Source organism: Camelus bactrianus, chromosome 15 (assembly GCF_048773025.1).
Source record: "Camelus bactrianus isolate YW-2024 breed Bactrian camel chromosome 15, ASM4877302v1, whole genome shotgun sequence".
Classification (NCBI taxonomy): Eukaryota; Metazoa; Chordata; class Mammalia; order Artiodactyla; family Camelidae; genus Camelus; species Camelus bactrianus.
This window is the reverse complement of record NC_133553.1, coordinates 59,377,267-59,389,912: the sequence shown is the minus strand read 5'-3', so window position 1 is coordinate 59,389,912 and position 12,646 is coordinate 59,377,267. Positions and strand designations below refer to the sequence as shown.

Here is a 12,646-nt window from a genome sequence, read left to right as displayed (position 1 = left end):
CACTCATTTCTGAGAATCTCATTGAATTTAGATGTCCTGTAATGATGAAGGGCTCTTTCCCCCTTAATTTCAACCTTATTTAACCTCCTAGTGGTGTCTCTCTTCAGCTTATGATGTGTTTTGCTAATGAGTCGATAATTTTATTATCTTTGGGGAACCTTTTGTGACTTACTGATAAACTTTTTAGGAGACATGTTGTTCTTAGAAGCCACAATTTCTCTTTTATCTCACTAAGAAAATCTGGACTAGGTTCCCTTCATTAATTCAACAATTATGAGGCCCTACTGCATAATCAGAAACACTGTAAGCTTTTTGTCAGTATTCTAAATTAGCCAAGGAATGGCATATCTGCCTTAGTGAAGATGCTTAGTGAGAATGTCACACAGAGTGATGTTCTCGAGCACAAAATTTAAGAAAGTACCCTTTCTCAGTGTCATGCAAGTGCTTACCTTGTAATTGAACAATGCTAGAATTGAGTGTGTCCTTGATTTTGCACCCTAGGGATTTTCTGTTTTCTCACTCTAGTCCCTGCTCTGCTGCATTGATAGGTAAAACACATAATTTAACAGTTACCAAGATCAGTATTGATTTTTCTATGCCGAGTCAGTTTGATTTTTCTTGTTTTGAGTGCTTACTGAATCATCTTTCTTTTTTTATAGAACTGTATTGCTGTTGATAAGAATTATCCTTGAATATTGCCAGTGTGTGGATAATATCCCATCTGTTACTACTGACATGCTTACTCGTCTATCAGATTTATTGAAGGTGTGTATGATTTCAGTCTTATGGTAAAATAGTTGGAAGAAGTAATTCATTAGGGTGTGACTAATCTTTCAACTCTAAGACGTTTCAAGGTTAAGGTATCTTTAAGACATTACTTTTGTTACATTCAATTGTGGTTGAATCACAGCATGTTATGGAAGAAGGCCGCCTGCTTCCTCACTTAGTGATTCCTCATTACACTTATAGAGTTGTTAATGACATTGGAGACAGGAGATGATTTGTTCGTTAGGTGCTGAACATGACTGAGGCCACTTAGGTCAAAAAACCTGGACTGGTTTCAAATGTGCATGGAAGGAATTCACTGAACTTTACAAAATTCATCTCACTAAGGTTAGAGATTTTTCTTAAATCATTTTTCAGAACCATTGATGTAAAATGAAAATGTGGTGATAATTTTATTCAGCCATTTCATATTAACATATTTTTAACTGCTAGCTTAGAGAAAAGACTTAATTTTTCTTAAATGTCTATAATCTATCAGTTAATTCTATCCCGAAATTAAGTTGTCGTATTTTAGTCCAGAAAGATTTTGTTACCCTTTTAAAAATAGGACTGTCCAATTAGAAAGACTGAAACAACTAGTTTTGTGAATGTAAATTAAAGATTAATTTCTGAACAGTTGCTTTTTAGAATTTCTCAACATTTTCCCTACCAGACTGTAAATATTATTTAGGAATACCCCTTGCCTTTTTTTTTCCCTGTCATTACATAAACAGATCCTAATTGCTCTTACTAGAAAAATTTGTTTGCTCCTTGAATGAGAGGAAAGAGGAATGTATTTTTAGAATTAACACATTGCCAGCATATAAAGAATAGTTTTTAATTAACTTTTGGGTTTTTTTCTCTCCTTCCTTTGTTAGTACTTCAATTCAAGAAGTTGCCAGTTAGTTCTTGGAGCTGGTGCACTGCAAGTTGTTGGACTGAAAACAATAACTACAAAAAATTTAGGTATGGATTCTTGCATTTAATTCACATGCTGAGGCGTTGTAGTGATGTTACTATACTTATTTTTTTAACGAAAGGTTCTAAAAGTAGCAATGTTACTTCACTTTTTTATGCATTACAATAATTGAAAAATTAATTTCCCGACAACATTCTGGAGAAATGTTATGGGGAATTTCTACTCTGATAAGTATAAGTTAATAGAAAGTTTTACTACTATAGAAAATGTTAAAATACAACATGCATGAAGTACATATGTATGTATGAGGTAAATGGTATCTGAATGTCAGAAGAGAATCAGTTGTCCCACTAGCTTCCTCATGCTAGTAACACAACTTGAGTCCATTAGGAAAAGCAGCATATTCATTGCGTTATTCAGTACTAAACGATTTTCTTAAACAAAATGAAATATGTTGCTTTCTACCACTGTGTTCTTCATTTATGAAATAAATGTATAAAATTTATTGACATTTTTGGCTTAATTTGATATGTATTTAAAGCCTCTAATATCCTTTTTTGTTTCTCCGTGATACGTCTACCTCCTGGATCTTCAGCTCTTTCTTCACGCTGTTTGCAGCTAATTGTGCACTACATTCCTGTGATCCGGGCTCATTTTGAAGCTCGACTGCAGCCTAAGCAATACAGCATGCTTAGGCATTTTGATCATATCACTAAGGTACCTTTACATATATTTTCTACTGGAATTTCATAAATTTAATTCCCTAATTGTTAAGTATTTTTTAGATGTGTCCCAGGGACTTTAAAATACAATGTTATTTCTCATTGTAGGACTATCACGACCACATAGCTGAAATATCAGCTAAGCTTGTAGCGATAATGGATGGCTTATTTGACAAGCTGTTGTCTAAGGTAATGGTTTATGGAAAATATCAGGCTTTGCTTGAAAGCATTGTGACTTTTCACAGTTGTCTAACAAATCAGATTCTTCAGGATTTAGGAAGAAAACACAATGGAATATTCAGATTACCCAAATAGTTGATGTTCATCTGCTTAAGGGACTTGGAAATGGGGTTGGGGGAAGATGATTTCAAGGATTGTAGAGACCCCATGCAGAAGTAATTTTATATTAGCTGCACTGAAAGTTATGTATTTTCTTCATATTTTAGTGTGAAAGCCTGCCAGAGGCAGAATTGAGAAAATAAAGATCAAAATAGGAAAAAATTAAATAAATTATTTTTGATAAAGATAAACTTTATTTTCTAGGCTAAAAAGGCAGAACCTGAGGTACTCTGTTATTTCTCTCATAGATATTCAATTTCAATATTTGTTTCTAATTTGCTTCCCATCCCAAATAGTTCATTAAAAAGAACACTGTTTTCCAAAGAATTCTCAATTACATGGGAGGGTATCTTCAGAAAAATGTCACTTAATCAGCCCTAGTCACTTTGGCCCTATCCCTCACTCTTTGCTTTCTCGAAATTCTTCAATACATGCCTTAAGGAGAAAGCAGAAATTTCATAACTTGAAAGTTTGAAGGTTTATTTAGTTACACTTTTGCCCCAGAATGTGTTTAGAGTAATCTTATAAAAGGCAAGGCACTTTGATATGCTTTTCCTTCTATGTGGATCCTTCAGATTCTGAGATGGCAAGAGCAGCAGGTACATAAAAAAAGGATAAGATGAGGTGGTGCCCACTGACACAACAAACCTTTGAAGCTGACAATGAAAAAGGAATGATTAGAAAATAAGATTGCATTTGTTTAATGTCATAAATTATCAAACATTTTGGTTATAGACCCCTTTACACTTAAAAATAATTGAGGACCTCAAAGAGCTTTTGTTTGTACAAAGTATACCTATCAGTAAGTACCATATTAAAAATTAAAACTAAAAAAATTTTAAAACACAAGAATACATAAACATTCGATCAGCCTTCAGAATGATGACATCTAAAAATCCCCACTATTCAGTCATGTGAGACTGAGAGTGAAAAAGATAATACCATCTTAGTATTATTATGAAAATGGTTTTTACCTCATAGATTCCCTGAAAGAGTTTTTGACTCCCAGTTGTCCCCAGACCATACTTTTAGAACCCCTGGTGTAGTTAATAGATAACATAGATGTTTTATGCCTCTCTTTTAAGAACTTTAAGGAATTTATAGTTACGTGCAAACATACATTTATTATGTTTTGCCCTCGAAGTTTCTAGTTTTGTATGGAGAAAAATCATTGCTGTTTAGAAATTCTCTATATTCTTCATGGTTCAGCTTCATGGTTGGACTTCATTCAACTTCTTGATTGCCAAGTACAAGCTAAATTTAAAAGTAGTTCTGTTCCACCAGTTTCCTTTTTGATATATGGCATTCTTCTGTGTACCAAAAGTCAATAAACGCGTTGTGACTATCCTCAAGAAGTTTACTGTCAAACAAGGTAGAGGACAGTAAACACCTCACAATGTAGAATAAGGCAAACGCCAAATAGTGAAACTAGTTATAAGCTGTGGAATATAACGGAGCAAAACCAGAAAAGTGCCAGTACTCTTAAACCCTAACTTTATTCTATCATGTTGGTGATCCAGGATTTTTGAACAAGAATTGGGACTATGGCTAGACTTTTTCCCATGACCACTCATTTTATTCTTTTTTCTTTCTTTCTTTTTCGTAAAGAAAAATAAAGGGCATTATTTAATGAGCTTCCCATGTACTTATCACCTATATTTAGTAGTCATTAACATGTCTTTTAATTAAAATGTCATTAACGTTTTTCTTTTATTACTAAAATGTTCCATAGTAAATTCGAGGCACTATGATATTTCATATCTAAATATTTAAGTATATATTTCTAAGAACTAAGGATACTTTTTTATATGATCACACTACCATATCACATCTAACAAAATTAACAACAATTCTTTAATATCATCTAATACTTATTCCTATTTTAAACTTATCAATTGTCTCAAAATGTTCTTTTTAACAATAACTTATTTGAAATAATAGATTCAATATGATCTGTGTATTGAATTTGGTTATTATGTTTCTTAACTCTTTTATAAACTTCAGACGCCATTTTTGATATCTTTTTATTTTTTTAATCTCAAGTATGTGCCTAGACATTTGCAATGTAGTGTTTTCTCCACTACCTTACCTGCTGGTGACTTTTTCTGTTACCCTGACATATTGCATTCTCCCTGTATTACCATGTCTCTCTCTACCACTCTCTGCTCTACTTGCTTTCATGGGTTGTCCTGGAGTTTGGCTCTGTTTTTAATTCATACCAGAATAGCAGACAGTGTTTGATTTAGGTTAGCCTCTCAATTTTCAGCTTTTCATTTTCTTAACTCTGGAGTTTTAATTTGGCAAAAGAAGGATAATGCAATAATAAAATATAGGCTGATTCTAAGAAGTTAATAGGTCAGAGTACCATTCCTTGAGTAGAATGAAGCATTAACATCTAGTTGTATTATTGGCTGGACTAATGTTCCAGCCACCATTCATTCATTCATTCAGTTAAATTGTGTTAGATAACAGGGATACACAAGGGTGAAGAAGCCTTTGATCTTGTCCTCAAATAGTAAAATACTTAATAGGAAAATTATATTAGTAACTAACAGGAGGTAGAATATGTAAAGTGTCATAAGTAAGGAATCGATTCAGTGCTATTAAGAGTTTTTAATGTTTTGAAAGAGATGGTTTCCAGCTGGGGAGGGTGATCTGGGAAAGCTTTTATGGATGAGACATGCATATTAGTTTTGCTTTTAAAGATAGGTACAATTAGGGCAAATGAAGTTGAGGTGGAAAGATACTCTGAGGTAACAGCATGAAGCAGATATGCTGGTAGGAATCATAAGAAGGAAGTTTATCAGGTTTTCGGGTCAAGTAGACTTAAGTTCAAATTCCATGTTTGTCTATAGTGAGGTATCAGCTCACACTGGTCAGAATGACCATCATTAGAAAGTCCACAAACGAGAAATGCTAGAGAGGGTATAGAGAAAAGGGAGCCCTCCTACACTGTTGGTGAATGTAATTTGGTGCAGCCATTGTGGAAAACAGTATGGAGATTCTGTAAAAAACTAAAAAGAGAGTTACCATATGGTCCAGCAGTTCCACTCCTGGGCACATATCAGGAAAAAACTCTTAATTTGAAAAAATACATGTACACCAAATTTCATAGCAGCACTATTTACAATAGCCAAGACATGGGAACAACCTAAATGTCTATCAACAGATGATTGGATGAAGAAGTTGTGGTCTAAATGTATAATGGAATACTGCCCAGCCATAAAAAAGAATGAAATAATGCCATTTGCAGCAACATAAATGAACCTAGAAATTATCATACTAAGTAAAATAAAACAGACGAAGACAAATGTCATATGATGTCACATATATGTGGGACACAAATGAACTTATTTACAAAATGGAAACAGGCAATAGAAAACAAACTTATGGTTACCAAAGGAGAAAGAGAGGGAGAGGGATAAACTAGGAGTTTGGGATTAGCAGATACAAACTACTGGATACAAAATAGATAAATGTCAGGATCATACTGTATAGCACAAAAAACTATATTTAATGATTTGTAATAACCTATAATGAAAAAGAATATATATAAAATGAATCACTGTGCTGTAGATCAGAAACTAACACAACATTGGAAATAAACTATGCTTCAATAAAAAAGAAAAATTACATGTTTGTCACAGATTAGCCATTGAAGGACCTTGGGTAAATTATTAATCTCCTTAAATGGGGGATAACAAGTTATTAATTATTAATAACAAATTATTGATCTCCTCTAAATATGGATACTAACAAAGCCTCATAAGGTTGTAGTGAGGATTTATGAGATAATGTATGTAGAGCACTTTTCTTTTATCATGTATCTGACTATAGCCAGTTCCAGTAAGTGACTGCTAATGCTTTTGCTGTTGTTATTAATAATAACAAAAGTTAAGTAATTCCATTTAGCTAATGTACTAGGGTGTGTAGACCAAGGAATGGGATATATGTTGGAAAGATAGTAGAGAGTTTTGACTTTGAGTGGAGAGCTAAGCAGTTTAAGTCAGGCTTACAGAAGTATAATTTACATTCAGTAAAGTTCACCCTTTCTAAGTATATGGTTTGATGAATTTTAACATGTATACTGTAGTGGGGCTACCACAATCAAGATACAGAGCAAGTCCATCACTGTTAAACATTCTCAAGGGCATTTTTGTCATCAGTCCTTTCCTGACATCCCAAAACCACGGCAACCACTGATCTGATTTTCATCCATATAGTTTCGCCTTTTCCAGAAGTTCCTATAAATAGAGTTATACAGAATATAGCCTCTTGTCCCAGGTTCCTTCATTTAGCATAATGCTTTTGAAATCCATGGATGTTATAACATGTGTTAATGGTTTGTTGCTTTTTATTATAGAGTGGTACCCCTTGGATGGATGTACCACTATTTGTTTATCTGTTCATCAGTTGATAGACCTTTTGGTTTTCTCCAGTTTCTGGGTGTTATAAATTAATACTATTATAGACATTAGTGGGCACATCTTTCTGTGAGCAAGTGTTTTCATTTCTTTTATGTAAATACCTTGGAATATATTGATGATTTATAGAAATGTAAAACTTTGTGGTAACTTGATATAAAACTGCCAAATTATTTTACAAAGTGACTATACAATTTTGTATTCTACTTGTGGTGTGTAAGAGTTCTAGATATTCTTTAATCTTTCTGTTGTCTCTGTTTTGTAATGTTAGTCTGTTGGTAGGTCTGTACTGAGTGATAGCTCATTGTGGTTTTAACTTGTGTAATGACTAATATGTTGAGTATCTTTTCGTATGTGTTTGCTGTCCAGACTTTTTTTTTGGTAAATTGTTCAGGTTTTTTGCTCATTTAAAAAGATTGAGGTGTCTTCTTACTGAGTTTTAAGAGTTCCTTGTATATCCTAGATACAAGCCCTTTATCAAATATATGTTTTTAAGTGTTTTCTTCTAGTCCGTGACTTATCTTTTCATTTTAAGTGTCTTAAAAAGAGCAGTTTTTCATTTTGGTAAACTCCGGTTTATCAGTTTTTTTCCTTGTATTGTTCATGCTTCTTGTGTCCTATCCCAATAAATTTTTGTAAACCAAATTACAAAGATATTTTTCAGTGTTTTCTTCTAGAAGCTCTGTTGTTTTAGGCTTTATGTATAAGTCCATGATCCATTTCTAGTTCATTTTTATGTAGTGTGAACTATGAGTCTGTACATTTTATGGAAAAGACTATCCTGTCTCCATTGGTACCTTTGTTGAAATCAGTTGACTGTTTTTATATGGGTCTATTTTTGAACTCTGTTCTATTTTATTGCTTTATATGGCTGTCTTTACACCGGTACCACACCATCTTAACTACTGTAGCATTATTGTAAGTCTTGAAATTAGGTAATGGGAGTCCTTAGATGTGGCACCTTCTCAGTGTTCTCACCCCTCCTCCAGTGGTAGCCAACCTCTGCTTTGATTGTCATAGGATCTTGGGCTTAAGATGTTTTTCTTCCTTCCCTCAGGACCATGCGTGTTTTGTTTCTACCTCTTACGTGGTGGCCTTGGGGATGAACGAGTTTGGAGCCCCTTCTCCCTTCACAGTAACTTAAAGCTTTTGCTTTGTATAAGAAGGGCTTAGGGAAGTGGGTGGCATTTGTTCCTTTTCCCTAGTGCAGCCAGTCATCTCCTGCTTGCCTGTGCTACTGAGAATGACTCTCTGTTGTCTCCTACCCTGACCCCAGTGTTGCTTGTGAGCACTGGCTGGAGACCCATGGAGAACTTGTCAGTGACTGCAGACTTGCTTTGTGGCTAGGGTTCTCACTTACTCTGAATGTATGTCTACTTGGCCTTTGGAAATTTGTTAAAATGTTAGTTCTTTTCTTATTTGCTTCTGGGATGGTCATCTCTTCTTTCTCTGCTTTGCCAAAAGTGATTGCCATGATCTGTCTCTCCTCTGAGGGCCTTGTCACTCTTTGGAATTAGTTCCCTTGGTTCCTGTGACCTCTGTTCTGTGCTAGGTTCAATAAAAGTTACGGTTTCATTAATTATTCCTATGTTTTTCTTGTGGCTAGGGTAGTAATGACATTCTCTTGCATCTTTCTAAATTTTAAACAGAAACAGAACCCAAAAGTTTTTAAACTAATGAATCACATGATTAGAATTACACTTTAGAGGGGTTAATCAGATAGTATGTGGAATGGATTTAAGGTGATATGGCATGTCCTGTATTTGGAATACTGTAACTTTTTTCCTTTGAAGACGCAGCAGCTGCTCAGGAAGCCATCTCTGCAGTTGCCTCAATGTCCTCCACCCATGTTCCTGTAGCATGCAGTGTCCACTTTCCGGGCCACCAACTTTTAGACAGTCAGCTCTCCAAAGAGACTATCTCTGATTAATCTTTGTAGACTCTAGCCAGCACAGTACACATGTACACATATGCATACACACACATACATGCCTGTGTTCACATATGCACACATGCGTGTGCATAGGTACATATACACACCCAAGAGAATACTTATTCAGTGCTTCCTGTGTGCCAAGAAGTTTTATTAAATGTTTGTTGAACTAATATCTGGAATCGTTAAAATGCTGTATTTTTTCAGGTGAGACGTGTTGAAGGCCTCGCCTGGGGCAGTGTTTCTCAAGTGAGACAGTTTTGACCCCTAGAGGACATTCTGAAATGTTGGGACCATTTTTGGTTGTCACAGTTGAGGGTGGGACAATACTGGTAACTAGTGAGTAGAGGCCAAGGATGCTGCTGAGCATCCTACAGGACAACCGCCACAACAACAAATTATCTAGCCCAAAATGTCAATAGTGTAGAGGTTGAGAAACTCTGACCCAGAGTACTGACTAATGTGTAAAATAATTTGAAAGTATGTTTGATGGGACTTAGTCAGTGATTCAATACAAGGAAACAAGGAAAAGAAGGGATTAAAAACTGAGTTGGAATTTTCAGGTCTGTATGACCAGGAGGATTGTAAAGGCAGCAGTAGTAACTGAAACAGGTAAGAGGAGCAAGTCTGGGAAAGCTCATGGTAGCTCAGTGATGGACTGGAACAAGATGTGTGACTTCAACTCAGTATACAGTGGTTCAGGACTAGAGATATATTAGAAGTCATGAGATTGAGTGATACTGATAAGAGGAAAAATGAGGAAGATAAGAGGGGATTAATGTTGAAGTAGCTTTGCATTTAGAAGATAGGAGATAGAAGATAGGAGGGGAGGAACCAGGAAAGCATTCTGCGTACACCATGATCATGTTTCAGGTGGGAGATAGTGTGAGATACTGCAGGGCGGTGAGGAAGGGGCACTAAAAAAAGTTACTAAATTTGGAAGTTAGGACATTTTTAGTGATTTCTCCAGAGAGAAATTTCAGAAGGTTATAAACAGTAGGGAGAAGGTGGTTTGGGTAGTGGCAAGAACCAAATTTTAAGGGTTAAGAATAAAGACGTAACAGTATCAAGTTTAAGTGATTGAAGAAATATGTAGTGAAGGTAAGATGGAAAGAATAGTATCTTTAGGGAAACAGCAGTGAAGGAAGGTTTGGAGAGTGTTTCCTAGGACTGCCATAACAAATTACCAAGAGTGAGTGGCTTAGAACACAGAAATTTATTCTCATCATTCTGGAAGATAGAAGTCCTAAATCAAAGTGTCACCAGACCATGCTCCCTCTGGAGGTTCTAGCAAAGAATCCTGCCCTTCCTCTTTCTTGTTTCAGGACTTGTTCTCAGTTGTTGGTATCTCTTGGCTTGTAGATACATCACTTCAAGCTCTACCTCTGTCTTCATGTGGCCATCTTCCCTCTGTGTCTCTGTGTCTGAATTCCCCTCTCCTTTTTGTTGATTCTTATTTTGTGGTTGGCTTTATTCCTTTGATATCTATGTAAGTTTAAAACTAAAGCTCTGAACTGTTCTTATAAACTAAAAAAATTATGTGCAGTATATTGTATATATGTACATGAAATATATTGTATATGTGCAGTCAAATTGTAACCATTCTACCTAATAACCCCTCCCCCAAATAAATTCGCCTGTCCTTTCTTTTATAAAGACACTAGTCAGTGGATTTAGGGCCCACTGTAATCCAGTATGACCTTATGTGGCTTCCAGTAGACATGAATTTTGGGGGAGTGTAGTTAAAATAAGGGGATATTACCATAGTGAGATACTATTTCAAACCCACTGGAATGGCTAAAATAAAAAAGACAATAACAAGTGTTTGTGAGGATATGGAGAAATTGGAACCTTTGTACACTACTGGGTGGGATTGTAAAGTGGTACAGCCACTTTCAAAAACATTTTGGCATTTCTTCAAAAAGTTAAACATGGAGTTACCATATGACCCAGTAATTCCACTTCAAGGTATATACCCAAGAGAATTGAAAACATTTGTTTACCAAAAAAACCTGTACATGAATGTTCATGGCATTATTACTCATAATAACCAAAAAAAGTAGAAATAATTCAAATGTCTGTTAATTAATGATTGGGTAAACTATGGTGTATTCATGCAATGGAGTATCATGCAGCCATAAAAAGGATTAAGTATGACACATGTTGCAACATGGATGAACCTTAAAAGCATGTTAAGTGAAAGAAGCCAGTCACAAAAAGCCACATATTATATGATTCCATTTCTAGAGATTAATGGTTGCCAGGGGCTGAGGGGAGGGAAGAGCTGGGAGTACCTGCTAATGGGTATGGGGTTTCTTTTTGGCATGATGAAAATGTTTGTATATTAGTGATGATGGTTATATAACTATAGTTTACTAAAAAACCAGTTAGTTGTACACTTTAAAGGGTTGCATTTTATGATATGTGAATTGTATCTTAAAGCTGTTATTAATAAAAAAGATAAGGGGATGTTTGATATATTTCTAGGCTGAAGAGAGACAGACTCTTGGGTGATCATAACTTTGCTTATCTTGGTCCAGTCATATGGTGACTTCTACATAGTTCTGCTGTAGCAGTTTATTAGAACTCGTTTTAATAAACTATATAAGATTAGTGCATCAAAAATATAATTATTTAGCCCAAATTTTTCTTATAAATGAGAATGATTTATAATTTAAGCTGTGAATTCTAAATGTAGGCCCAAAGATGATTATCTAAATTATACCAGTATACTGTTCCAGATGTAAGAATAGTAAAATGAATTTACCTAAGTTTAAATTTTCAGTATAGTTCATTGAAAAAGTCTTAACTTAATCTTAGGGTAAATATGATTACTATATTGGCCCACCTACAAAAGAAAAAGAACATTTTAATTCTGCCAGTTACATTGATTTCAGATATGATCATGATGACACATTCTTACAATCATGTTTTTTTAAAAAATCTATTAATTTGGAGAGTCTGCTTTAATGATTCATCATTGTATATTGAGCCAGAATAGTAGCCAATGTTTTTTGAGTACTTTGTATCAAGCACTGTTCTTTGTTCTTATTGGCCATCTTTTAAAGTCCTCACAGCAAGCCCTTTGAGATATAGAGAAATATGTCACTCAATATAGAGAAGGAACTCACCCAGCGTCACAAAGCTAAGAATTTTAAGAGTTGAGATTTGAACCCAAGCAGAGCCATTTTAAGAAGGGAAACAGCCTATGTTCTTAGCCATTAAACTATGCTGGCTCTCTCAAAGTATATAGGATTTTTAATGAAGAGTTGTTGAGATTTGCATGAGTAGCAGAGATCAGAGTTAGATGTGTAGGGTCAGAAAATTTATGTCTTAGGGAACAAGTGGGGATCCAGTGGGCAATCCAGAGGACGTGAACATAATTCTCATTATTTTTCCCTGCCAGTATGAGGTGAAAGCTCCCGTTCCTTCTGCCTGTTTCAGGAATATCTGTAAGCAAATGGCAAAAATGCATGAAGCTATATTTGATCTCCTTCCAGAAGAACAAACACAAGTGAGTAGAAATTCCTAAAACTACTTCATT

The 12,646-nt window shown here is 35.0% G+C and overlaps 1 protein-coding gene across 3 annotated transcripts in view; it reads left to right on the top strand.

The window, feature by feature from the left end:
• VPS54 (VPS54 subunit of GARP complex) overlaps positions 1-12,646 on the top strand; it is an 84,981-nt gene that overhangs the window by 64,939 nt on the left and 7,396 nt on the right. For 2 of the 3 annotated variants that reach the window (XM_074341210.1, XM_074341208.1), the window contains exons 17-21: positions 660-765; positions 1,644-1,731; positions 2,280-2,401; positions 2,515-2,595; positions 12,509-12,616. In XM_074341210.1, the coding sequence (XP_074197311.1) occupies positions 660-765; positions 1,644-1,731; positions 2,280-2,401; positions 2,515-2,595; positions 12,509-12,616 (505 nt within the window). Of the gene's footprint in view, positions 1-659; positions 766-1,012; positions 1,114-1,643; positions 1,732-2,279; positions 2,402-2,514; positions 2,596-12,508; positions 12,617-12,646 lie in introns of those variants that run through there. The other variant, XR_012498981.1, reaches the window with a different exon arrangement.